Source organism: Equus caballus, chromosome 15, assembly GCF_041296265.1.
Source record: "Equus caballus isolate H_3958 breed thoroughbred chromosome 15, TB-T2T, whole genome shotgun sequence".
In the NCBI taxonomy this organism is placed as follows: Eukaryota; Metazoa; Chordata; class Mammalia; order Perissodactyla; family Equidae; genus Equus; species Equus caballus.
Window position 1 is genome coordinate 27,294,597 of NC_091698.1, and position 27,830 is coordinate 27,322,426.

The following is a 27,830-nucleotide window of genomic DNA, read 5'->3' on the forward strand; positions in this document are numbered from 1 at the left end:
TCATTAATGAGCATTCTCCCTATTGCAATAGTCTGAACAAAATCACCTGACTTATTGTCCTGTGCATTTCAACTTTCATATCCTTCTCCTTTCTTCCCTTTTTCTTCATCATAATGAATTTTCAATGAGAGAGAGATCTACTGAGATGATCTATCAAAAATCCAGCTGACAGGTCACACAACAATGTGAATGTACTTAATGCCTCTGAACTGTATACTTAAAAATGGTTAAAATGGTAAATTTTATTTTGTGTATATTTTACCACAATAAAAAAATTGCAGCTGACAGAGACATAGAATGGAAATAATTTTATTCAAAACAATTAGAACCCCTAGTATGTGCTGGGTGATGGGTTCTGGGGTGAGAAAGTGGGCAGCGCCTGGGATAGGAAATGAGTAAGACCTGCTTCCTGTGATCCAGGAGCTCCTGGCCTTGCTGGGGAGACAAACACATAACCTGCTAATTGAGCTACCTAATTCAGGGTGACACACATTATAATAGACATGTGTACAGCTTGATTTGAGTCAGGTTATGAAGGGCCTTCAATGCTACACTAAGGAGTCTGGATTTTATCCTATGGTAATTGGGAGCCATAAGCGGTTTTAAAGCCTGGGTATGACATGAATAGATTCATTGCAATTCCTAATGTCTTATCACCAAACATCTGCTTTTCGGGGAGGATATAAAAGATCAATGGCTGTGACAGTTTTAATTTTAAAAAGTTGATTCCCTGTAAAACAGGCTTATATTCATGTTTCTGCCCATATTCATGTTTCTCTTACTAAATATAGTTAAGTTTAGGAAAGAAAGAGTTAACTTTGATTACGTCTATTGGGAAGACAGGGACACAGATCTGGCAAGTGCTCTGTAAAGAAATGTGCTTTGGGGCACATTCAGAGCTCAGAGTCAGGCAACTGCCCCTGGCTGAGGGAGTCAGAGAAGGCCTCCAGGAGAAAGTGGACCGGGAAAAAGGAAAGGGAAGAGGGAAAGCTGGAGCATATAGATGAAGGAAGGGGGCTGTGGACAATAAGGCCAGAGGGCCAGGGCCAGATGGGAGAGGGCTTTGTGTGCCAAGTTGAGGGTCTTGAATCTCTTCCCCACAGGTGATGGTGAACTATCAACGGCTCAGTTAATAATAACAATGATGATGATATAGTGCCTACTACATGCCAGGCACTATTCTAAGAGCTTTACCAATATTGACTCATTCCATCTTGACACTAAGGAAACAGTATGGTTAGATGGTTTTGATCACTTGGGTGGCCATGCGGATCATGGTGGCCAGAATATCAGCCAGCACACATATTGTTGTGGTTTGGGCCTTGTTATGAAGGGCCTTGAACGCTACACTAAGGAGTCTGAATTTTATCCTATGGTAATTGGGAGCCATAAGCGGTTTCAAAGCCTGGGTATGACATGAGACAGAGAGAGGGATGGAAAAGATTATTATTATTTGAGAAATAATTAGGAGTAAAATCATTAAATTGATTATTTTGGTGGTGGAACTGGAAATTGTGGAGGAACTGGTGAGGAAAAAGAGAGAAGCTGGGATGACTCTCACTTGTTCGGCTTTGGGGCCTGGGTATATCATTTTACCACCCAGGTAAAGAAATGATTGCTCTACTTCTTGGAGGATTTGCTGAAGTCCTCCCGTCCCTCCTACTCTCTCGGATTACTGAATTTAGAAGTGAGTTGTTTAATTTCCAAATATTTGGAGATTTCTGCAAAATCTTTCTGTTACGGATTTCTAGTCTAAGTCTATCACGATAGGAGAACATCCTTTGCTTGTTTTTGATTCTTTTGAATGTGTGGGGTTTTTTTTTCTTGATCCAGACTACCTTGGTAAGTCTTTCTTTTGCACTTGAAGAGAATGTGTCTTCTGTTGTTGTTGGGTGGAATTTCTATAAATATCATCAGGTCAAGTTGTTTGATAGTGCTGTTCAGGTCTTTTATAAATTTGATAATTTTCCAGCTACTTTAATTGTGGGTTTGTCTTTTTCTCCTTTCAGTTCTATAGCCTCCTGATTGATAGCTCGGCACAGTCAGGAGATAGTATGGCAGAGAGGAAAGAACGTTTGCATGAGACTGGAAGAAACATTTTATCTCTTTAAATTTTCTCTGGAACGCTGAGACAAAACGAAAATCACTCTGTATCCCAGCAGGCCTAGTGGAGCTTAGGACAAACGCAAATTAGGGAGTCCAGGCATTCGGTCACGCCCCTTTCCAGGGTTGGCAAGGCAACTGATACCCTAGCCAGCCAATTGGAGAGATGCTCACCTGGGGGGCGGGGACTCGACGAGAGCCAATGAGACGCGGGACAGGTGGTTCCATGGGCCAATGGCTTGGACGACAAGGCGGGTTTTTAGTGAAGGGACGGCGGTGGGAAAGATGGCGGCGAGTCTAGGGTCCTCTGGGTGGTGGCAGCGGTGGCGGCGGCGTTTGTCAGCTCGAGATGGGTCCAGAATGTTGCTCCTCCTCCTTTTGTTGGGGTCTGGGCAGGGGCCACGGCAAGTCGGGGCGGGTCAAACGTTCGAGTACTTGAAACGGGAGCACTCGCTGTCGAAGCCCTACCAGGGTGAGGCGCCCGGGGCGAGGTGGGCGCGCACGGGGAGGGCTTCTGGACCCGAGCTCTTCGGTAGAGGCGGGGGCGGCGCAGGGCTGCGTGGCCCTGAGGAAACTGCCGGCGGTGGGTGGGGCCCCACGGGGACTCCCACCGCGTTTGGGAGCCACGGGTCCGAAAAGCAGGGGTCAGCTTCCCCTCTCCGCCCCGCACTTAGCGCTAGAAGTTTCCAGCAGGTCGAAGGAGGGCCGTCGGATGTCACTAGCGCTAGGCCTGGACGAAGGGGAGCTCGGAGTTGGACGGGAGGAATGTGGGAAGGGGAGAGAACGGCGAATGGTGAGGAGTGATTGAGGGCCACTAACGACGAGCCGGTCTCGCGATGGAGCTGTGGATGTGCTAGAAATAAAGCAGGAGGCAGAACAGGGTAGAACTTAGACTGAAAAAGAGGATAACATTCTGTTGCCGATTAAAACACCTGTTCTCCAGTCGAGGAGCTCTACTGATGAAGGAGGCTGGTTAGCTTTGCTCTGTTTAGGGTCCATAGGCCCCTAGGCACAGCGTATGGACTAGAAAATTTATATAGTTAGCTACAAAGAGGACCAAGTCAGTGCAGATGGCTTAACTAACACAAGTCTGTTTCCCCAAGGGAGTGTGGATAGGGGGACAGCAAACAAAAACTCAGACTGCAAGAGCGTAAACACTGTTGCCAAGGGTGATCACTTGTTCACTTAGCAGCTGTATTGAGTGCCTCCTCTGTGCTGCTCTCTGCTGATACTGTGCTCTCACTCTCAAGGGATTTATAGTCTGAGATAGGTGATGAAGTAACTTCACACTTGGATTGTTTAAAGAAAGACTATCATTAAGTCCTAGAGGCCTGAGGGTCAAGCTCTTTTTGGTATAACTGGGGGATTTTTTTTCTTTCATGGTGCTGAAATTTGCTCATAAAACGGGAAGAATGGATCTGAGCTATGGTTACTGTGGCATGGATAAGGTAGAAGCTCTGATGTGCTTTGGGGTCTTCACCTGAGAAGGGCTTTGTGAAAGGAAGCTGTAAAGATGGCAAGGATTTGAGATTTATGAGTGACAGAAAGTGGGAGATTGAGTGACATGAAAAGGAGAAAAAGATGATGATTCTAGCTTTCAAAGGGTCCACGGTGGCCTTCTGAACAGGTTGGTGTTGAAGAGTATGAACTGATCTCCTTCTTTCCATAGGTGTGGGCACAAGCACTTCCTCCCTGTGGAATCTGATGGGCAATGCCATGGTGATGACCCAGTATATCCGCCTTACCCCAGATATGCAGAGTAAACAGGGTGCCCTGTGGAACCGGGTGGTAAGAGTCTTTCTCTCTCCTGTGTTGGTGACTCAGAAAGTCCTAAAAAGTTCACCAGTGGCATATTGACTTAATTTTACTGTCTGTCTCCAGTATTCTGTCTTCTGTGGATATCAAGGATTTTCATTTCAGAGGTGATGATAACCTTCATAATGAAATCAGATATATAAGGAAATGCCCTTTATTGCCCTAATTATAGCAAATAATTCATTTTGATTCTGTTTCCTGAAATGTCTTTAATTCCTGATTGACCTGATGGTATTACTTCTTGGAGGTTAATAACTCATGTTTAATTACTTTGCTTTGTAAAGTAGAAAACTGCTCTTTTAAATGTATCCCAAACTTCATCCCAGTATCCCCCCTTGTTATTTCCCTTTGAAGAGTCTAATTTTAAATTTTATTTTCATGTGAAAGCCACTTTGAGCCCTTGGTCATTTTATTTGTCCTTCTCTGGACCTTTTCTAGCTACATTGTCTTCCTTGAGGTATGGCGGCAAGAAGTGAATGCCGTATTCCTGGTGTGGCTGCACTGTGATTTTGTACAAGTGTAAGATGATGCTTTCATTTCAGTTTCCAGGGCTCTTTCTAAATCTTTTACGACCGCTTTACTTATGGGAATGACCTTGGCATCCTTTAATACTTTGTCTTGGGTTCTCATAAGTTAAGAACTTACTTTTACATGGTTTTTATTATTAATTGTAGATAAGTGTACCTCAGAAAAGAGAACTATTTCTTTTCACTGTTCATTTTATGTGGCAGAGAATTCTAAAGGAGCAGAGGGATAAGAGAAGTTTCTACATGAACTATTTGCACAGGCTGGCCCCTTAACCCAGATTGTAGTTCCGAGCTGGTTCTTGGGCGGAGTGCAGGGCACTGTGCTCTGGTGGAAGAGGTGAACAGCTGGCAGTTGCAAGACTTAGGTTCTAGATCTGGCTGTATCACAGACCCACTGTTAGCCCTGGGCAGTTACTTAACCTCTGACAGTTGTCAGTTTCTCCATCTGTCAGATGAGCTTCATAATATCTGCTCTACTTGCCCACCACGGTTATTGTGAGAGTAAAATAAAACAATAGGTGTGAAAAAGCTTTGGAAAGTTAAAATGTTACAGAAACGTGCACTGTTATGTTATTACGTCTGTTATAAGATTCATTGACGGAACTCTCTGGGTTACTAAATGCTTATATCCAAAGCTCGATACTTTGCTGCTGTCTTAACTCTTTTAGCAGCAATTTTAGTCTAGGATCTAGTTATCCTGCCCTTTTTCAGATTCTCTGATACCTGTATTTTTTGTTGTCTGACTAGCAGAATGAGCTTTGGAGGTGTTTCTGAGTTGCTTGAATAGGAAGCATTTGTTTGAGCCGTGGTTCTCATTTGGCTGTCCATTGGAGTTGATGTGTGGTTCCCCCGGAGATTTTGATTTAATTGGAATGGGTATGGCTTGGCAATTGGGATTTTTCAAAGCCTCCAGGTGAATCTAATGTGCAGCAAAGTTTCAGAAACACTGTAGTTAGCCCTGAGTGAAACTGTATAGCACTGTGCTATTGGAGGCCAAGGATAAGGGGCAGACACCTCTTGGGTCATTGTGAACTTCTCTGGCCTTGCCCTCCTCTCAGGGGCATAATATACCCGCTGGCTATGGAGCCACTGAATTTCACTGGCTATGGAGCCCAGAAATCTAAATGAAACAGCGGAAAGGTCAGAACCCAGAATGACAATACAGGGACTGGGCTCATCAGAGCAGGTAAGCTATTGAAGATTTCAGGGTTCTTTGGTGAATTCGGAAGTATCAGCACCCTTTTCATTTTTGACTGTGTACTTCTAATACTATCACTTTTGAAGACTTCTCAGAAATTAAAAATGAAAACTGAAAGTGACCTAGCAGTACGTTGCTCGAGAGCTGGGATAACCTATTTGGAGAGCCTTTGGCTGCACCCCGCTGGTCTTTCTGCTCTTCCTTCCCTTCTTCCCTCCTTCCTGGTGAGCTTTAACCAGGAGCCTCTCTAAACTAGATACCCACTCTGGTTTCTCCTTGAAAGCGTTCAACTATTTAGAGCACTTAACCATGCACTTACCTTCTCCATTTTCCAAGGTTTTGATACACAATTCAAAAGAAGAAAAACAGGAGTCTCTCACCTCCTTAATGCTTTCCCCCTGGAGGCTGTCCCTGCGGTGGGGATGGTGGTGTTCTCCTTTAGAGCATTTAGTTTCTTGGCCATGGGCATGAGGTTTTGGGGGACTGTAACTTAACCTTCTTGCAGAACTCTGATTTGCGCCTCAGCTTGGCATAGGGCCAAGTCTAGCTAATGAGAGTTGTTTATAGCATCTGCTAATTGCTTCTGGAAACCTGAGAGTAATGACTTACTTTTCTTATTCTTGTGTAATGAACGAGGCATTGACCTTTAAATTCAAGCTTTTTAGAGTCTTTCTGTCAGAAGGGTGATCTTAAGTTGCAAATGAATGTTAGTTCAGCCACCTGCACTCTATGGTCTGAGATACTTTGCTGGGTGGGTGTAGGATCACAGTAGTCTAATTTGGCATTCTTGTCTTTTCCAACTTTGGAGTACTATCCTGTTTCTATTGGGAGAGGTTGAAGATAATTGGGAGGTTTATTCACTTTTCATATTAAATCTCAGATACAGCTGAATGGCCCATCTCTTTAATTTTACGACACAAACATTTAGCAAGTCTTAGATTTCATTTTTAGCCCTTAACCTAGTGTTACCTGCATTTATGTTGTCCAAGTCCGTAGGCTCTTGACGAGGGCTTGAGGGGTTTCGCATTTCTTGCTCCTCATTGACTTCAGCGTCTTTTTCACTTTAGCCGTGTTTCCTGAGAGACTGGGAGTTGCAGGTGCACTTCAAGATCCATGGACAAGGGAAGAAGAATCTGCATGGGGATGGCTTGGCAATCTGGTACACAAAAGATCGGATGCAGCCAGGTATTGGGACCCTGTATTGCTCTTCTGCGGGGGTGTGACAGGCCAGCTTTTTCATCTGCACTCTTTGAGAACGGTGTGTCCCCACAATGCCAGCAGTTTTACCTCTACCTTGATGTCTGTGGATGAAGACTGGCCTGTCTAGTCTCTGGAATGGGGTCTAAGTCCTAATAAGCAGCTGAACTTGACTCATCCTGGGGCAATTTCTTGCTTATTAGTTCCTTCCAGATTCCCTTTGAAACCACTTGGCCTGTTGGCTGGGTGAAAGCGCTGTCTCTCCCAAACACTGATGATTGGGTTGGCCGCTTTCTTCTGGGCATGCACAGGGGACGATCTCAGCACTCCTGACTCAGGAGAAGAGTTATCTAGTTTTCCTTGTTGTGCGGGAGCCATTGCTCCAAGTAGATGGCAAACTCAGCCTGATTTGACCTGGTCTCTTTTGTAACAAGAAGTGGAACTTGGGAATTCAGTTCTCTCTCGGGGGCATAGTCATCACCAAGTGTTTGTGAAGCAGAATTCTTTCGGGGCGCCTTGGCAACCAGTTTGGATCAGGGAGCAGCTGTAGAGCTAAACACAGTTGCAGTGGCCTTCTCTCTTTCCCCTGCCTTCAATAACAAACAACTACGGATATTTACTGGGTGCTTGTTACAGGCCATGCACTTTGCTGCGTGCTTTTACGTATGTTTTCTCATCTTAAAGAGAGGCCTGGGAGTCATTTGACTCTCACTTTTTCCTCCATCATAGTGATATATTATTCCTTTATCAACTCTTGGCTTTATTTCATTGTTCGTCATCTGTTCTCTCTCTCTAGGGCCTGTGTTTGGAAACATGGACAAATTTGTGGGGCTGGGAGTATTTGTAGACACCTATCCCAATGAGGAGAAGCAGCAAGAGGTAATGGCAAGTGTCAGAGCTTAGGTCAGCTGCACTGACATCACAGTCCTTTGCCTCAGGAATGTCATTCAGGAGGGAACAGAGGGGAAGAAAGTGAGGGGTTCCGTTCTATTTTCTTCATTGATTGAACTTCAAAAGTTAATGTCCTTGTCAAGGTTTTTTCTAGAGAGAACTGTTAATGGTGCACAGTCTTTTGGGAATGGCTGTTGTAAATGGGGGCTTTCTCTTTAGGTTCACAGTATGCTCTCTTATGCACATTAGATAGCGGATGGAATTGAGCATGCTTGGCTGGTTGGTGATGTGGCTACTATGCCAGCACCAGAACAAGCTGAATTTATGTAACTCAGCTCCCCTGACTTAATATGTCACCGCTGTACTCTCTTCTGCAGCTTGCTCACATTTTCCAGCATCCTTTTCTTCCTCTTCTCAGCCATGAACAGCAATTCTCTCCTATAGGAAAGGCTATAAAAGGAAATTGGTGAAATCCCAGCATTTTGTTGGAACCCAGGATCTGGCTGTTGGCAGAGGCTTCTTGCTTTTTGTTAGCTGACCCTAGGGTTCTTTAGTACTTTCCTGTACTGGCAACAGGTTTGTACTCTCTCTGCCCAATGGCCTTGCTATCAGATGGTGGGAAAATGATTATGACAGGTTGTTGCTGGGTATCCTGTAGCTAAATAATATTTAGCAAGAAAGGCAGAATTAGAAATGGAGGCAGAATTCACTTAATTTTTTCCCCAAAAGTTTATTATGAAAAATTTCAAACTTATAAAAAAATTGGAAGAACAGATCATCATATGTGCAACACCCAGATTCAATAGTGTTTAACATTTCCCACAGAGTTTATTTTAGAGGAAGTGGAAAGTGAGACCTGAGTTAGGAGAATAGCCTTTTGGTGTGAGTCAGTTACAAAGTTGCATCTCCATGTTTCTTCTGGCCTCCTCTTCACTCCACCATACATTAAGCACTTTGTAGGTGCCAAAGAATTAGTGAGCAAGACCAACCTGGTCTTTGCACTCAGTAGCAAAGTGAGAATGCCGATGGGGGAACTGTGGGGCGCTGTGGGAGGACATAACAGGAGCATCGAACCTGGAGTGGACAGTGGTGATGCTGGTGGTCCTTGGTGAAGACTTTTTTCAGGAGGTGACATTTACCTTGAAGTCTGCAGAATTAGGAACCAGTGTTCCATGCAGAAGGAAACGCTTGTGTTAAGGAGATAACATGAGAGAAGGGATAATGAGTGTGAGGGAAAAAGGGGGGATCAGAGAGAGATGAGGCTAGAAAGAAAAACAGGGCCAGCAGTTTTGCTATGTTGCACAATTCCAGGAGCCATCATTCACCTTGCTTCTTTAGTATTAATGCTGTTCCCTCTTGGGCCAGTTAACTGGCCACTGAGATTGAGCAGTGTCTGGGTAGTAGGTGGTTTGGCTATTGAGACCAGCACCAGACAATTTGAGTATATGTGACTCATCCTCACCATGCACATTATGGGGCCGGGTTCTTCCTTTTACGGAGTCTAGACTTTATGCTAAGGAGGTAAGTGCATTAAAGCATTTTGATGAGGAGAAATGTCATGACTGGATTTGCAGTTATGCTGAGGAAATAGTGGTGATTAGAATGCGTCTGAATAAGAGGTGTGGGCTTCAGGGCTGGCCTAGAGTTTCAAACCTAGCTCTCTGCTTCCCCCAGAAATAAATTGTTCAGACTCTTCTTAGCTTCCATTTCACTATCTGATAGTGGTAATTCTGATATGAGGGGGCAGAGCTGATGGGCTTATTTTGTAAGGAGAGTAGATGTTAATCAAAAAAGTTAGTTTCAGATGGTAAAAATCAGGACTTCCTTTCTGGCTAGCTGTTATAGTTCTCACCCCCAATTGCGTATTGGCATTACCTGGAAAGCTTTTAAAAATGCTGGTGTCCAGGCCCCCAGCCCGGGAACTCTGATTCTGTTTGTCTTAGGTGCAGTCTAGGCAAGCTTACTTTTTTGCAGCTCTCCAGATGAATCACATGCATAACCAGGATTGAGAACCCCTGGACCAACATCAGGTCCTTGCTTGCTGTTTATTTATTAGAACTACATTTTAAAAAGGTAGTAAATCAATTTCTCTTTATGAGGTGGCTATTATGTGGCTGGTACTTTACAAATATTGTCCTAATCCTCATGAAATCTTATAGTCAGTATTATTTTTGCTGTTTTACCAGTGAGTAATCAGAGGCTTGGAGAAGCTAAGTGTCTCCTTCAAGGTAACAGCCAATGTAAGGTGGAGTGAGATTTTGAACACAGGTCTGCCTGATTCCAGAGGCTGTGCTTTTTTTTTTTTTTTAAAGATTTTATTTTTTTCCTTTTTCTCCCCAAAGCCCCCCAGTGCATAGTTGTGTATTCTTCGTTGTGGGTTCTTCTAGTTGTGGCATGTGGGACGCTGCCTCAGCGTGGTCTGATGAGCAGTGCCATGTCCGCGCCCAGGATTCGAACTAACGAAACACTGGGCCGCCTGCAGCGGAGTGCGCGAACTTAACCACTCGGCCACGGGGCCAGCCCCCAGAGGCTGTGCTTTTAATTATGATGCTCTACCACCTCTCATCCATTGTTTCTTCTGCCAGGTTGATGTCCCTGAGAATGTAGACGTTTTATTATTTTCATGTGATCTATGCAATTTCATTTCTTAGAACTTCCACTCAATGCAGAGAGTTGTAGAAAGTGTATTTCCTTCTACATCCTGACAACCCGGAACTGTCTTAGAGCGTAAAATCAAATGTGTTTTGTTAGTGCCATGGTTTATTTTGATATCACACATAAAGGGGCCAGGCATTGTTCTAAGCACTTTTGCATGTGTTATTTACTTATCATAACAACCCTTTGGGATAGATATTATTATCCCTACTTGATGGGTAAGAAACTGAAGTGCAGAAAGATTAAAAAACACACAGGTGGTGGGGTCTGACTCCAGAGTCTTCAGTCTCATTATTTTCCTTTATTTATTTTGAGCACATAAGGAGAGGGTGACAAATATGGTACCTTTGACAACTTGAAAATGTCACGTATAGAAGATGTGCTGGACAAGGAGCAGGCAGGAGTGGGTGTGGAACAATTCATCCAGTCCCTCAAGGTAGTGGTATAAATGTTTCTCTGGTTTCTTGTTTCCTTGTCACCAGAGTGCTCAACCCTATTGCTCAACTTACTTCCTACCGCATTTGTTCATGAAGAAATACTGGGAAAACACTACCAACCAGTAATGCATCTGAGAAGGGAGTGAGGGAGTTCAATGTGTAAGCTGAGTTTAGGCTTGACTCTCTGAAATCAGGACAGATTGTTGAAAGTTACATGACCTCAGTTTCCTCATCAGCAGTATAGCAATTGTAGTTTAGGTGAGTAAGTCAAGAGCTTTAATATTTGGGAGTACAGGATACTATCTGTGCCACAGTGAGGTTGCTGTATTATAAATAGTTGTTAAAATGATAGTTGAAGAAATAGAAAATCTGGATAGATCTGTAATAAGTAAAAAGATTGAATTAGTAATAAAAAATGAGTCACAAAGAAAAGCCCAGGCCCAGAAGACTTTACTGGTAAATTATACCAAACATATAGGGTAGAATTAATACCAGTTCTTCTCAAACCCTTACAAAAAATAAGAGGAGACATTGACCAACTCATTCTTTGAGGCCAGTATTATCCTGATACCAAAACCAGATAAAGATATTGCAAGACAAGAAAACTACAGACCAGTATCTCTTATGAATATAGATGTAAATAAACATCATCGTAAAATACTAGCAAACCAAATCCAGCAACATATAAAAAGAATTATACACCATGGCCAAGTATATTTATCCTAGGAATTCACATTTGGTTTAATAATCTGAAAATTTATGGGATAAACCATATTAATAGAATAAAGGACAAAATCATATGATCATATCAATAGATGTAGAAAAGGCATTTGACAAAATTAATAGCTCTTTATGATAAAAACACTCAACAAATTAGAAATAGAAGGGAACTTCTTCAACCTGATAAAGGGCATCTATGAAAACCCCCCAGCAAACGTCCTACTTAATTGTGAGATACTGAATACTTTCCCCCGAGATCAGGAATAAGACAAAGATATCCGCTCTTACCACTTCTATTCAACATTGTACTGGAGATTCCAAAAGTCAGGGCAGTGAGGCAAGAGAAAAAAAAAGACATTCAGTTTGGAAAGGAAGAAGTAAAATTATTTCTATTTGCAGATGACATCATCTTGGATATAGAAAATCCTAAATAATCCACAAAAAAACTGTTAGAACTAAGAAATGAATTCAGCAAGGTTGCAGGATGTGAGATCAGCATTCAAAAATCAATTATATTTATGCTTGCATTGAACAATCAGAAAATGAAAGTTAAGAAAACAGTTTCATTTACACTATCATCAAAAAGAATAAAATATTTGGAAATAAATTTAACAAAAAAAATATTCTGAAAACTATAAAATATTGTTGAAAGAAATTAAAGAAGACCTAAATAAATGGAAAGACATCCCATGTGATGGATCAGAAAACTTAGTATTAACATGGTGATACTCCCGACATTAATCTACAAATTTGATGCAATTCCTATCTATCAAAAGCATAGCTAGCTTCTCAGAAATTGACAAACTGATCCTAAAATCAATATGGAAATTCAAGAGAACCAGAATAGCCAGATTAATCTTGATAAAGAAGGGCAAAGGGGCTGGACTGGTGGCACAGTGGTTAAGTGCACATGTTCTGGTTTGGTGGCCCGGGGTTCGCCAGTTTGGATCCTGAGTGCGGACATGGCACTGCTTGGCAAGCCATGCTGTGGTAGGCGTCCCACATATAAAGTAGAGGAAGATGGGCACAGATGTTAGCTCAGGGCCAGTCTTCCTCAGCAAAGAGAGGAGGATTGGCAGCAGATGTTAGTCCAGGGCTAATCTTCCTCAAAAAAAAAAAGAAGAGCAAAGTCAGGGGACTCACTTCCTGATTTCAAAGCTTAGTAGAAAGCTACAGTAATAAAGGCAGTGTGATACTGGCATAAGGATAGACATAGATTAATGGAATAGAATTGAAAATCCCGAAATAAATTCTCATAATCAACTGATTTTTGATAAGGGTAGCAAGACAATTCAATGAGGAGAGAATTGTCTTTTCAACAAATGATTCTGAGACAACTATGTATCCACGGGCAGAATGATGAAGTTGTCCCCTGCCTCACACCATACGCAAATGTTTGCTAAATGGATCAATGAACTAAATGTGAAAGCTAAAACTATGAAACTCTTAGAAGAAAACATAGTGTTAATTCTTCATGACCTTGGATTAGGCAATAGTTTCTTAGATATGACAAAAACAGAAGCCACAAAAGGAAAAAATAGGTAAATTGGACTTCATCAAAATTAAAAACTTTTGTGTTTTGAAGGACACCATTAAGAAAGTGAAAAGACAGCCCACAGAATGGGAGAAAATAAACATAAATCATATACCTGATAGGACCCTTGTAATAGTTCTTTATATATTCTAGATACAACTCAATAATGAAAAAGACAACCCTATTAAAAAGTGGCCGGGGCTGGCCCCATGGCTGAGTGGTTAAGTTCGAGCGCTCCGCTGCAGGCGGCCCAGTGTTTCGTTGGTTCGAATCCTGGGCGCTGACATGGCACTGCTCATCAAACCATGCTGAGGCAGCATCCCACATGCTACAACTAGAAGGACCCACAACGAAGAATATACAACTATGTACCGGGGGGCTTTGGGGAGAAAAAGGAAAAAAATAAAATCTTTAAAAAAAAAAAAAGTGGCCAAAAGATCTCAGTAGATATTTCCCCAAAGAATATGTATGAAAGGCAAGTAAACAGATGAAAAGATGCTCAACATCATTAGCCATTAGGGACATACAAATCAAAACATAATGAGATGCCGCTTCATACCCACTTGCATCGCCAAAATAAAAAAGATGATAACTGTTGGTAAGGATGTGGAGTAATTGAAACTCTCATACTCTCAATGTGGGAATGTAAAATGGTGCAGTTGTTTTGGAAAACAGTTTGGCAGTTCTTCAAACAGTTAAACATAGAGTTTATATGATCCAGCGGTTCCACGCCCATGTATATACCCAAGAGAAATAAAAACATGTCTACATAAAAACTTTTACATGAATGTTCATAGCAGCATTATTCATAATAAAGCTAAAAGGATACAACTCAAATGTCCATCAACTGATGAAGGGATAAACAAAATTAAGATATATCCGTACAATGGAATATCATTCAGCATTAAAAAGAAATGAAGCATTTATATGTGCTCCACTCTGGATGACCCTTGATAACATGCTAAGTGAAAGAAGCCAGTCACAAAAGACCACATATTGTATGATCCTATGTATGTGAAATATCCAGAATAGGCAAATCTATAGAGACAAAGTAGGTGAGTAGTTGCCTAGGGCTGGGCGAATGGGAATGGGGGTGGGGAGAGTGACTGCTAGTGAGCACAAGATTTCTCTTTGGGTGATGAAAATGTTCCACATTCATTATAATCTGAACTCTGAATATACTAAAAGACATTGAATTATAGACTTTAAATAGGTGAATTGTGTGGTATGTGAATTGTATCTTAGTGTTGCTTTTTAAAAAAATATTGATTAAAACGTGACCTGATCATCTTTTCTTGGCACTGTGAAGCCATCAGCTGATGGTCATCAGTTCTCATGAGAAGCCAGATGTTGGTGAAAAGTTGCAGGGAACTCAGTAGCAACTTTGGACCAGGAATGTTCTTCTTTCAGTGGAAATCAGAGTCTGATGACAAGAGGCCATCCTGGAATGAGAGCACAGAATTGCAGCCCTTTGCAGCCTTTGCCCTCCTTCTTCCCAGTAAGACCTTTGGGCCTCACTCTGTGGCGGCGGACACAGCTGGTTGGAGAGTGGGGAGAACAGCTCACTGCTCTTCCCAGGTCAGGCCAGCTTGGGAGTCTAGTTTGAAGCCCTTCCTATCTATTTTTTAATGTGATGACTATTTTTCCTCCTTTGAAACTGGAGAAAATTAACAATACTGTGCCATCCAACTTAAAAACACATTTCCTCAAGTCGTTATGTTGATAAAGACACTGATCCTCTTGGTCTCTTTATTGTTGGCAGAGAGAATCTTTACATTATTAAAAGAACGCCGTAACTTCTTCAATTCTCTTGTTATCATCCACCTTGGATGTGACTTAGGTTTTTTTCCAGTCTTAGGTGAGGCAGTGTTTTCCAAGAGAGACTCCTTTGGAAGCTAGATCTAGGGAGTATTGGCAGGCTCTCAGATGTGATTAAGCATTGAAGCTGAGCTTCATTGGTGAGAACTACTTTTCGAGGGAAGTAGAGATGTATGGCTTTCTGCTAGAATTAAATAAAGACCAGGAGAAGATGATCTTTCTTTTTCTGAAACAGTGAAAGAGGGAGAGAGGAAGTAGAAAGAAAGCAAGAGCCAGTGCTCCAGAGGACATTGGGTTTTGACCCTTTTGAGAATGTGGTCAAAGTGTGGGCCTACAGAAAGATACAGGTGCATGTGGGATTTTATATATAATTTTCGAAAGTTCCTACATTCCCCAAAGTAGAACTGTAGACAAGATCTCCTATTCTGTAGAATTGATGGCTCGTCTCATTAACAAGCAGTATTCACATACTATCAAAATGATGGGTAGCAGTGAAATTAAAGCATGCATATTAGGCTATTTTCTGAATGTTGATACTTGTACTTTGGGTAGATGAGTTATGAACTTCAGTTTTGAGGGTGTACCTCAAGTTTAAACTTTCCTGATTTTAGAGTACTCTTTACTGAATTCCTCAAATTATATCATTTGGGTTTGTTATAGTAGGGTCACAACTGAAATAAATGGGATTAACATCATTCCATGAGTGATTTAAACAAACACATGGACAAAGAAAACAGTTCAGTGGTTACCAGGGGAAGGGGGTAAAGGGGAGCATTGATGTGGTGACAAGAAATCATGTACAACTGAAATTTCACAATGATGTAAACTATTATGAACTCAATTAAAAAAAAAATCATTCCTTGAGTTTGAGAGATCATGCTAACGTTCAAGTATGTGAAGGTCTTTCAGGCAGTCAGCTGGCCTGGAGGCAGCACTTTTCTGTATCCTCCAGTCAGGGAGCTTTGGGACTGGGAGACAGGGTCACTAGTATAGGTTAGCGGTTTGAGGGGCCTTCTCATCCTGCCCAGTAATGTGGTAAGAATCTCACTGATCTTGTTACACTCTGAATAGGATGAGTGTTGCTGAGTTAACCAGTCACCTCTTTATACAGATTCCTGCATAAGGGTGAGTTGGATGAAGATTACTGTAGGACCAGTGACTTAGAAAATTTGGAAAGTCTGGGGCTGGTCCCATGGTCTGGTGGTTAAGTTCAGCATGCTCCACTGCGGTGGCCTGGATTCGATTCCTGGGTGCAGACCTACACCACTCGTCAGTGGCCATGCTGTGGCAGTGACCCACATACAAAATAGAGGAGGACTGGCACAGATGTTAGCTCAGGGTGAATCTGCCTCAAGCAAAAAGAGGAAGATTGGCAACAGATGTTAGCTCAGGGCAAATCTTCCTCAGCAAAAAACAAAACAAAACAAAGTTTGGAAAGTTTGAGAAGCATCTGGCAGTGGCAGTGGCAGTGGCAGTGAGTGTGTTCCACTAGTGATCCAAGAGGAGGATCAAATGGAGGTGTGAAGGGAGATGCTGTAGAAGAGGCATTTGTTTTATTAATTCCTATCTTTATATAAAAGCTCATTACAGAAAAATCAGAAAAGGCCAAAACAAAAACAACACTGTACAGACATCTTAAGAACAAAAAGTTTGCATCATATTGAACCTACTGTTTTTACCCTTTTTTAAAAAAAGATTGGCATCTGAGATAACAACTGTTGCCAATCTTTTTTTTTTTCTGCTTTTTCTCCCCAAATCCCTCCATACATATTGTATATTTTAGTTGGAGGTCCTTCTAGTTGTGGCATGTGGGATGCCACCTCAACGTGGCCTGACGAGCGGTGCCGTGTCCGCACCCAGGATCCAAACCAGTGAAACCCTGGGCCTCCGAAGCTGAGCACACGAATTTAACCACTCGGCCACGGGGCCGGCCCCTTAACTTTTTTAATTTTGAAATCTTTTAGACATAAAAAAATTGAGAGTATGGTAAATACTAGATTCAGATTAATCTTTTAAAAATTTTTTATTTTGATATAGTTTCAGACTCACAGGTAAGTTAGAAGAATACAACACAGAATTCTGGAATGGTCTTCACCCAGATTCCCTAAAATGTTAATGTTTTACTACATTTGCTTTGTCTTTTTCTTTCACCTCTGTTTCTGTGTGTCTCTGTGTGTGCTCATGCATGTGTGTAGATTTATTTCTGAACTACTTAGGAGTAAATTGCCTTCATCATGCTCCCTCAGTCCTCAGTACTTCACTTGTTTTTCCTAGAAATGAGTTCCCTTAGACACAGCACAGGGATCACAGTCAGGAGCTTAGCGTTGACAGCAGCACCTCTCTAATCTACTGACCTTATTCAGATTTCACCACTTGTCTCAACGTGTCCTTCATAGCCAAAGAAAATCCCAGATCTTATGTTGTATTCCGCTGTCACGTCTCTCTTTTCCTTTAATCTGGAACCATTCTCTAGTATTTCTTTGTGTTTCAGGGTATATTAGAGACCTAGATTTTTTGTGTTTTGTATCTAACAGTATATACTAAACATTTTTCCGTATTGATAGATACTGAGAGCAGCATAGGATAGTGATTGAGCCAGGGCTCTGGGGCCAGACTATCTGGTTTCAAATCCTGGTTTCACTACTTAATACCTGTGTTATCTTCAACAAGTTTTGCCTGTGAAATGGGGATACTAACACTACCTCTTAGGGTTGTGAGAATTAAATGAACGCATACGTGTATGTTACTGAGTACACTGCCTGGCACAGGGTAAGCTCTCAGAACGTGCCAGCTATTCTTATTCACACCACTACATGACATTCCCAAGGGACATTCTGCAGACATCTTGGCAGTAGTTGTGGCTTTGTTCGCCTCTCCCACCCTCCTTTTCTTCATACCTAGGTTCCAGAGGGCAAACTTGGCCAGCGAACTCCACTGCAGTGTGGTTTAGGTTGGCAAAAACTGCTCTAAGGGAGTAGCTTCCAGATGCTGGTTTGTGAACTCATATTGGTTGGTAATGGTGTCACTGGTCTAAGAATAGGAACATTGAAGTGACTTCATCAATGCTAAATGACTTATTATGAAAGTACATAGTTCTCTTTTTTTGGTGTTAAAATGTGCTTTTAAAAAATGATATTTATTATAGGTGGTTGTTCCGTCATTATTGTATTTTAGTATATTTAGTGGGTCAAAAAAAACAAAAATGGAGCTGGCCCTGTGGCCGAGTGGTTAAAGTTCCACGCACTCCGCATCGGCAGCCCAGGTTCGCGGTTGCAGATCCTGGGTGTGGACCTACTCCACTCATCAACCGTGCTGTTGAGGCATCCCACATACAAAATAGAGGGAAGAAAGGTTTTTTTTTTTTTTTTTTTTAAGATTTTATTTTTTCCTTTTTCTCCCCAAAGCCCCCCGGTACATAGCTGTGTATTCTTCATTGTGGGTTCCTCTAGTTGTGGCATGTGGGACGCTGCCTCAGCGTGGTCTGACGAGCAGTGCCATGTCCGCGCCCAGGATTCGAACCGACGAAACACTGGGCCGCCTGCAGCGGAGTGCGCGAACTTAACCACTCGGCCACGGGGCCAGCCCCAGGGAAGAAAGGTTTTTAAAGATTTATTGCTAATGTGAGGTAAAAAGTGGAAGGCCTAGTCATGAGTTGCTGAAGTAGACAGATTCCAGCTCTAAAGCTGTAAGGCTCTGTGTCTAGTGCAGTATTTCTTAACTTTAGTGGCACATTACAGCTGTCTGGGTGCTTTTTAAAAAGTACATCACCCTGCCACAACTAGAGGGACTCACAACTAAAAATATACAACTACATTAAACCAGGGGGATTTGGGGAGAAAAAGGAAAAGTAAAATCTTAAAAAAGTACATGATCCTGTGCCCCACTCTAAACCTACTGACTGAGACTCTGACTGCGAGACCCTCATATACGTGCAGTTGCAAAGCTCCTCCAAGTGATCCTGAGGCCCAGCTCACCTCTGGCTGTTCCCCGCTGACTGGATGCTTCACCGGCCTTGGGAAGAGTCAGACCCACTTAGGTTAAGGGTTGTTGTCCTGGGTACTTTCTTTTTTTTTTTTTAAACTGAACAGTATTTTAAGATTTTATTTTTTTCCTTTTTCTCCCCAAAGCCCCCCGGTACATAGTTGTATATTCTTCGTTGTGGGTCCTTCTAGATATGGCACGTGGGACACTGCCTCAGTGTGGCTTGATGAGCAGTGCCATGTCTGCACCCGGGATTCGAACCAACGAAATACTGGACCGCCTACAGCGGAGCGCGAGAACGTAACCACTCGGCCACGGGGCCAGCCCCATGGGTACTTTCTTGAAAGCTGCAACTTAAACTTCTGATCACAGGTGCTAGAATTGATAAATGAGGCAAGCTTTGGGATCATCAGAGCTCCCCAGGGCCTTTTTTAATCCTTTTTTTCCCCTAATTGTTCACTGAAGTTAGGAGCTTTCTTGTCAGAAGCCCATTTCTGTAAACTGCTTGATAATATACTCATAATTCGCTTATTCTAAATGATAGTTATAGAAGAGTAGTTTTATGGCAGTTTAACGATGCACTGATTCATTTCGTTCCTTTCTGTAGTCTTGTACATATTCCACCAGTGGCATAAGAGAAGAGTAGCTAAGCAGCTGCTCTGAGGCTCGCCCTAAACTCCTGACTGTGGCTTCTGAGGCCCAGTGTGCCCTGGCTCCTGCTTCAGCTCACACCAGCCTTGTCCTCACTACCTGTGTTTCAGATTCTCCTGTCTTCTAGTCCTTGAATATGCCAACTTCATTCTTCTTATACCCCCACATCTTTTGGTGGATCCCTCTAACTGCTTGGGTCTCAGCACAGATGTTGTCTCCTCAGGGAGATGATCCCTCACCAGTCTTTATTGTATTACCTATTCATAGTATTTGTCACTATCTGAAATAATTTTATTGATTGATTGTCTCTTCCCTCTAACGTCAGCTCCATGAGAGCAGATCCCTGTCCATCTTGTTTCCCATTGAACTCCCAGCGTCTGGAACAGTGCCTGGCTCCTAATAGGTGCTCACTAAGTATTAGAGGAAGGAGTGCTTTGGACTCTACACCCTGGCCCACCCTTCTGTAGTGCAGGCCTGAGCTACGCTTGTGGAGGTGTCTCTTGTTACTAGGAGATTAGAACTGTAGCAGTTTTCTGGAGCAAAGTTAAATACCCTTGAGCCTTATGATTTTTTGAAATCCGTTGTGCTGCAATGCTCTCACAGAGCTTTTTCCTTGCCCACATGTTGTAGGTTAGAATGACAACAGCTATTTAGAAATATTTGTCCATAAGGCGCAATTAGAGGGTAACTGATCCCTTTGGATTAGAGTTAACTTCATAGTCTCTCAAGTGGTGGGATTTTTGTCTTCTGGGTAAGAGCTGTATCCTGAAATCCTGAGCAGTAAAGAACATCTTGAATTTAGAACTTAGGCCTATTTGTCACTCCTGTCTTTCCCCTTGCTTCAGAAATACTGTAGTCTGGGTACAGATAAACTTGTGGCCTGCTTGGACAGTGTTTTCTAAAGCTTCTGAAAGCCTCATGACCTTAGAGAGGTCTTCCTCATGGACCCCTTTGAGAATCTGATGGTGGTAACAGACCTTCTCCTTAGAAAATGTACATATACCTGTGCATATAGTTTTGCCTGTAATTTTGAGGGGTGTAAGGACTTGCTGAATGCCCTCCATGGACCCTAAAATTCTGTTTGGGGATTTAGATTGCTTTGCTCATCCATCACAGCTGGGTCATAGCTCTTCCATGGCTGTTTCTTTCTGACCCGGTCTCCTGTGCCTTCTCTCGTTTTTATAATAACCTGCTGGACCCTCTCAGGCCCAGAAGAGGCGGTATTCTCCAGGAGTCCAGGTACTTAATTCTTGACCCACCATGGTCATCCCTTATTCCCTGTGTGTCCATCCAACATTTGCTACTGTTTATATCCACATGGCTGTTGTCTCAAGAGTCACCAGTCTCTGATTTCGACTGCATCTCCACCTTGCATGTTGACTGTTCAGGACAATGAGGAACTCACCAAAGAAGTGGCATGTCTCATGTTTCCTCTCCTGTCATCACTCTGCCTCTCTGCACTGCCTTAGCACTGGGCTTGTCTGGAACGGTTAGCTCATTGTTTCTAAGGAGAATTTGCTCCTACAACTCTATTGGAGAGAGAGGGCCCCTGAAGTAGGTGGGGAAATGGATGGGATATGGAGAAACTTTCAGTGGGAGAACCTTGCCTGGAATATTATTGGGAGAAGTTATATGTGGGCTGGAAGGTCTTTTGACTAAGAACAGGTGTGGTGCTGGAGAACACCATCCAGCAGCCTGGTTCTGGCAGTGCTCTTTCTGAGTCCTAATCCATTTAGTATCATATGGTTATAGGATTTTAGAATTTGAAAGGAGCTATCCTGAATGGGAAGATTTCCCTCATCAAACAAGTATTTTCACAATACCTGCTGTGTGCAAAACACTTACCCTGAGGGGGAAGGGATGGAGCTAAGGTGGAGACATGCAAAGAAGCATAATAAATGATTTTTTCTTTAAGAAGTTTACGTGGCAGTTTGGGAGATAAGTGTATATACATAAAAGAAAACCATCAGTCTTGGGCAATATATAGGTGCCAAATGGTGATCTCTGGGAGTATTCGAGTCAGACTCCAGAGGGCCCATTTCAAGCCCGTCCCAGATCCATAGCAAGGAGGATTCCTGAAGACAAGTGCAGAGTTGAGTCGCTTCCTGGGCCATATCCCTTGAGAGACCATCTGAGTGTGGGTTCTCATGGGCTGCTAATGATGAGGCAGAGTGGTCGTCTGGTCTGCTGTAAGGGGCTCAGCTTGTGTGTACAAAATTCCTGTTGCTGTTTGTACAGGCATTCCCAAGAGTACTTCCTTACCATCCTCTGCTTTTCCTTCCCTGCTTCCGCAGCGGGTGTTCCCCTACATCTCAGCCATGGTGAACAATGGCTCCCTCAGCTATGATCATGAGCGGGATGGACGGCCCACAGAGCTGGGGGGCTGTACAGCCATTGTCCGCAATCTCCATTATGACACCTTCCTTGTGATTCGCTATGTCAAGAGGCATTTGACGGTGAGTCCCTGTTCTGGACCAGTTGGCGGTATGGGCTGTCTCTCTCCTGCTTTCGTGGCCTAGCCCTGATTTATCTCTTCTCTTTATTCTAGATAATGATGGACATCGATGGCAAGCATGAGTGGAGGGATTGCATTGAGGTGCCTGGGGTTCGTCTGCCCCGGGGCTACTACTTTGGCACCTCCTCCATCACTGGGGATCTCTCAGGTACTGCTGTATGCACAGTTATTTACCTGACTGAGGTCACATCTCCATAGCCAGGCCTTGGTGAGGCTTCAGAGGGGAGAACCAGATAAGCAGAGCTCTGAGAAGCAAGTGCCTTGGGAGTACTTATCTTCCTGCATTCTTGTATCCAGATCCCTTCCAACCCCCAGGCCTAGGCTATCCTGGGATAGTTGTCTCTAGGACATGGTGGGTGCTAACAGAGAGCAGTGTTGGCCTCTTCATCAAGCCAGCCCTTCCAGCCTGTGTTTTGAGTTCCATACTTTCCTATTTCTGGTGCCCCTTTTTACAGTCAGGTTCCCCTCCTTCCACCTTCTGATGTGGTCAGTTCTTCTTCTCTTAACAAAGCTTTTCCTTGGCTGTGCCATCCCTCTTCTAACTGACCCCTCGGACTCTCCTTTGTTCTCACACTTTTGAATGTGTCATGTGTATGGACACTTCTGTTTCCCAGCCATCCACCTCTAGTCCGTGCTGCATTCGGACCTGTTTCTCTGCTGTGCTTTTAGCACTATTCTCATAAAATTGACTTCCATTTCCTTGCCGTGTATAGTCCTCTGTTCCGGTCCTCGCTCTTTGTCCTCTCTTCAGCTCATTTGACCAATGATTCTGAAACTTTTGCCTTCGTTGACTTATGTGGCATAACAGGACCTAGTTCTTTGACTTTAATATTTCCTCTGGATTTTCTTCCTACTCGTTCCCAATTTGTAGCTTCTTTTCATATGTTTATTCTCCCCCTTGGCGTTAGCCCCAATCATAGCATCTTTTGAGAAGAGGTAAGGAACTGAACTTTTTGTTCTTTTGATTAATTTATTTTGAATAAAGCTAGTATGAAATAGAACTTTCTTGTGGCAAAAAGGAAAGGCAAATACCCATCCGAAATGGGCAGCAGCTGCTCAGTTCCAGCCATTGTCGCCAGGAGAAAATGTGGACTTAATGAGACCCTGTTCTCCAGTTTTTCAAGAGAAGCTGGAAATCTGGATTTTTTTAAAATGAAATCTCATTTTTAAAATCCTGGCAACTAGTTTTTTAAAACATTAACTTTATTGAAGTATGCTTTCCGTACAACAGAAGTAGACAGTTTGAAGAGTTTTGACAGATATTTACACCTATATAACCACCATTATAGTCAAGATATAGAATGTTTCCATTGCTGCAAAAAGTTCCCTTTTGCCCCTTTGCAGTATTCCTCCCCTACCCTGGCTCCAGACAACCACTGATCTGTTTTCTGTTATTTCAACAGATTAGTGTTGGCAGCTGGGTTCTAAATACAGTGCGGGCAGATCAAAGCTGGGGGACAGATCTCACCTTGGCACAGGGAGAAGAGGCACAGGCTTGAGATCTTTGCTATGTAATCTCGTTATATGACTCAAGTTGAAAAAGGTGTTCTTGTCTACACGTTTTTCTTTGAGCTCACAGGTTTCTAGTACTTGCTCAGTTAACCTCCTGATGTACTTTTTTTTTTTTTGAGGAAGATTAGCCCTGAGTAACTGCTGCCAATCCTCCTCTTTTTGCTGAGGAAGGCTGGCCCTGAGCTAACATCCATGCCCATCTTCTTCTACTTTATATGTGGGATGGCTACCACAGCATGGCTTGTCAAGCGGTGCCATGTCTGCACCCGGGATCCGAACCGGAGAACCCTGGGCCACAGAAGCGGAACGTGAGCACTGAACGGCTGAAGCCACCGGGCCGGCCCCCTGATGTACTTTTCAATGGGAAATTCTTCCCAACTGTTAAAAATGGCTGAAGAGAATAATTTTTCATTTATCCTAAGGAGTCCTTTGCTCTAGGTTTTTAGTGATAACGCCTAGGTTAGTAAGTCTGTGTTCTCTGCCCATAGAATATCCCTAAGTACAAATTTTTGTCTTTTTCTTCACGTCTTTCTTGTTGACATTTTCTTACTTGTTATGCAATGGATTGTTGAAAAGTGCTGAGAAAGTTAGGACACCCCAGCTTTCCAGTCTTTGGTGCCCCTATATTGTGGGGAACATTGCCCTGGCTTTTTATCCTGTCCTTTGGTTTGAACTCAGTCCTGACAGCGAAAACATTTTTCTAATTGAAGGTGAATCCAGTTTTTTCCTATCTGGGGGTCTGCTAAAGTTTCTAGCAGTCCAAGTAGCTGTAGATGCCATCCTAGTAAGAGAAATGGCAAGAAATCCAGTCCCCAGGAACCAACCTAGTAGCAGTGAGCACCCCAGCACTCAGATTTGTGGTCTCTTCATACCAATTCCCACTAAAAAGAATGAGAGCTTCTTGGGGAAATGGCTGATGCCAGGTCTGAGGCAGGAAATGTATAAGACTGGAACTTCCCAGAAAAGCAAGGAACGTATCAAAAACTTCTGGGTTCCTGTAAAAGGACTCAGGAGCCAACTTGAATTTGCTCTGACTGGACAAAGATGGGTCGAGTGGAGCACCAATAGGATGTACAACTTCAGTGTATGGACACAGAGCGAATATGTTTGAATCTATAAGTTTATAATGATACTTTAAAAAGAGAGAGAAAAAAATCCAGTGACTAAAATCCGTCCTTTCTCTGGTAATTATTAGTGATTCAGGGTCACAGTTAACAGGGAGCTGTAAAGAATTAGGCCTAGTCCAGAAGAGAAGTGTGTTCCATGCCAGTAGCTCTGCCCTGCCTGAGGCCCATTAAACAGCTGCTCTGAGACGCTTTCCTGTCTTGCTCATGTGTGTCGTCTGATTAAAGGGGAGCTGCAGTGCTCCTGTGTCTCCTCTCACCGTGTTAGAAGGTTTTACATATAATGTGGGATTTAATTCTTATATTAGCTCTAAATTCTTAAATTATATGAGTAATGCATGCTTGTTGATAAAAACTTAAATATGGACTAATATAGAATACTCCCTGTTCCATATCCTTATTTTTAGATGAGAAAACAGAAAGGTTTCAGTTACTTTTTTCAAGGGCACTGCTAGTTAGCTGTAGATTGGAGGCTTGAACCATGATACTCCAAGATACCTGTTTTTGAGGTGGCTAGAGTAATTCTTGTTCTTTTTCTCTTTAGATAATCATGATGTCATTTCCCTGAAGTTGTTTGAGCTGACAGTAGAGAGAACCCCAGAAGAGGAGAGGCTGCATCGAGATGTGTTTTTGCCCTCAGTGGACAACATGAAGCTGCCTGAGAGTGAGCACGGGGGATCTTGGGAAATGGTCCCATGGTCAGAGAGGAGGTCGTAGTGCTATGGGAGGTCTGAGGTAACTTGCACCCACAGCTTGTAGGGCTGTCTCCTTTCCGTGTTCTTCCTCTAAAGAGTGTGGAGCACTTACACCTGCTTTTTCACTTGTCTCCATGTTACAGATGAGCAGTAGGAGCGCAGCTTAGTTTTTAAATTGAGACTCCTGGAAAGGGAGAGTCTAAGCTCTGGCTCCCAGAAAGGGGTGTCAGAAATTGGGGATTTGAGAGCTTGTTGGTTGGGCCTTCCCAAGTGGGTGGGCTCCTTGATTTTGACTTGCTTCTCTCTTGCTTCCTCAGTGACAGCCCCACTGCCGCCCCTAAGTGGCCTCGCCCTCTTCCTCATCGTCTTTTTCTCTCTGGTGTTTTCCGTATTTGCCATTGTCATTGGTATCATACTCTACAACAAATGGCAGGAACAGAGCCGAAAGCGTTTCTACTGATCCCTCCTACTACCACCTCCTCTGTGGCAGTCCCCCATGAGGTGTGGGAGGAGCAGGTGCTGGCCTGAACACATAGCCCAGCGGGTCTTCTCCAGTCTCCAACAGCTGGTCAGGGACTCTGTTCTGTCACTGGAGCTTTGAATGCAGGGACACTGCTTCCCATGGTCAAGCATGGGGACATCTAACTCTGGTTCAGGAAGCCCACCCACCCCAGGGCAATGCTGCTGTGATGTGCCTTTCCCTGCAGTCCTTCCACTTGGGAGCTAAGAGGGATGGAGAGAATATATGCTGTTATGATGTCAGAATCACAGAAGAATATTTCATAGCCCAGGCTGCCTTGTTGTTGGACTCAGAGGACCCTTGTACTTCATTTTTAAATCTGCGAAGAATAGAAAACTGATAAGTCCTCCTACCTTCTGGCCGTCCATTTCACTGGTTTTTGCTTTTTGTCTAAGCCTCTGTTCACATGAGGAGCTTTCCTTGGAAATCTGGATGGAAACTTTTTCCCTACCTTGCCTTCCTCTCCTTCCATTCATTGTCCTCTCTAAATGCAACCTGAGCTGGAAAAGACATTCGGATGCCTCTCTGTTGGGGCCTGGGGCTGCAGAACAAACTTAGGTTTCACTAACCCTCATTAGGTGGCCATAGGGAGAGGGTTTCTGCTTTGGGTCGCTGCTCTAGCCTTGGTTCTTCAGCATGGATCTTGGTTTTATTGGTGTGTTCATGACCTTCCCAGTTAGGTCTCTTTAGTCCTCGGTCAAGTTTGCTTGAAAGTTGGTGTGCAAGTCAAGAGAAGCTTGGAAGACTTCATGGATGCAATGGGATTAACTGTGAGACTGACCAACTCCACATTTTGACCTTGAAAGCAACATTTGCCATGTGATCTGTCCACGGGGAGATGTTTCTGGACTCTCTGGAGCCTGCTTAGCTGCATGTTTTGTGTTTATCATGATTTTTGGAATTCCACTTTGAATGTTCAAAATGTAAAGAAGCTTTCTTCTCATAGCCTCAGCTTGGATACTCCCCAAAGAAGAAATTTGGCTTCTTCTTCTTAATGGATAACAAACAGTTGCTGTTCTCGTGTTCCAAATCTGGGAGCAATAGACCCTTGTCTTCTGTGCCTGGAAGAGTTCGTTGTCATTGAGCGACAGAGCCTGAGTGTCATCCTCTGTGGGTCAACACTTATTCCACTGCCTTATCTGACAAGGGGCCATGTGCTGCTCACCTGTCTGGCCAGTGATTAAATTGGCTGACAGGCCAGAGCCTCCTTGGAGGGCCTGGAACTCGGAGCTTTCCTAGCCCTGTACTTCTGTATTCTTAAAGTGGTGGAAACCAAACATGAACTTCTGACTCAGTGTCCTTCCTTCTATGGGTGGGTTTGGGGGAAGGTCCAAGCCTTTTTCCTGAACCTCAAGCCCTTCAACCCTTGCCCTGCCTGCTCCTGCGTTGGGAAAGCCCTCAGCCCAGAAGGAAAGGACAGTCACCTTGGCTGGGTATGGGTTTCGTCATCTGGGACTTTTTTATATCCTTCCCACGTGCTTAATTAAGCATCATGGGCTGTAGTGCTCTCCTACAGGTGGGATTAAAATGGGATCTTCCTAACACCCCCGTGACAGCAGAGCAGCTCCAGAGTGCCAGAGGACAAATTGTGACCTAGAGCTTGGCCTTAGGACCTGGGAGAACTGAAAAAGCAAATGGCTGTTTTGTCTTTTTTGAGTTTAGGGGCAGATTGGATGGAGCCCTGTGATGGGAGGCCCTAGGTGGGCTCTTGAGATGGCCCAGGTGCTGCAGGAGGAGGGGATCTCATCATGGGGGAGGGAGTGTATGAGAGAGAGAGAACTTGTGGGTTTTGTATGATTCCAGCTCAGGAGCTCCTTGAGGCTTTTTAAAGAGGTGGGGAAGACAGAAGTGCGGTTCCAGTTTCCACTCCGCTTGGGGCTCACCTTAGAGAAATGTGTGGTGCAAGGAAACTGGCTGACCTTGCATGATGTGTCCTG

The 27,830-nt window shown here is 43.4% G+C and overlaps 1 protein-coding gene across 6 annotated transcripts; it reads left to right on the forward strand.

Annotated features, from left to right (window-relative positions):
* Positions 1-2,329: 2,329 nt before the first annotated feature.
* On the forward strand, positions 2,330-27,176 carry LMAN2L (lectin, mannose binding 2 like). 6 transcript variants are annotated; one of them, XM_003362917.5, is made up of 9 exons: positions 2,354-2,575; positions 3,773-3,891; positions 6,711-6,828; positions 7,637-7,719; positions 20,734-20,766; positions 21,822-21,983; positions 22,076-22,190; positions 25,223-25,342; positions 25,691-27,176. In XM_003362917.5, the coding sequence occupies exons 1-9, from the start codon at positions 2,389-2,391 to the stop codon at positions 25,831-25,833; spliced, it is 1,080 nt and encodes a 359-aa protein (XP_003362965.1). In that variant the 5' UTR covers positions 2,354-2,388; the 3' UTR covers positions 25,834-27,176. The 6 variants fall into 6 exon arrangements, with proteins under 6 accessions (XP_001492091.2, XP_023474424.1, XP_003362965.1 ...); XM_023618654.2 differs by having other exon boundaries at positions 2,361-2,507; XM_001492041.6 differs by lacking the exon at positions 20,734-20,766 and having other exon boundaries at positions 2,330-2,575.
* Positions 27,177-27,830: the final 654 nt, after the last annotated feature.

Excerpts from the sequence above, each read along its gene's own strand:
- LMAN2L (XM_001492041.6), top strand. The coding sequence starts at position 2,338 with ATGGCTTGGACGACAAGGCGGGTTTTTAGTGAAGGGACGGCGGTGGGA. Across the intron at positions 3,892-6,710 it reads GTGCCCTGTGGAACCGGGTG|CCGTGTTTCCTGAGAGACTG; the intron begins GTAAGAGTCTTT and ends TTTTCACTTTAG. Across the intron at positions 21,984-22,075 it reads ATGTCAAGAGGCATTTGACG|ATAATGATGGACATCGATGG; the intron begins GTGAGTCCCTGT and ends TCTTTATTCTAG.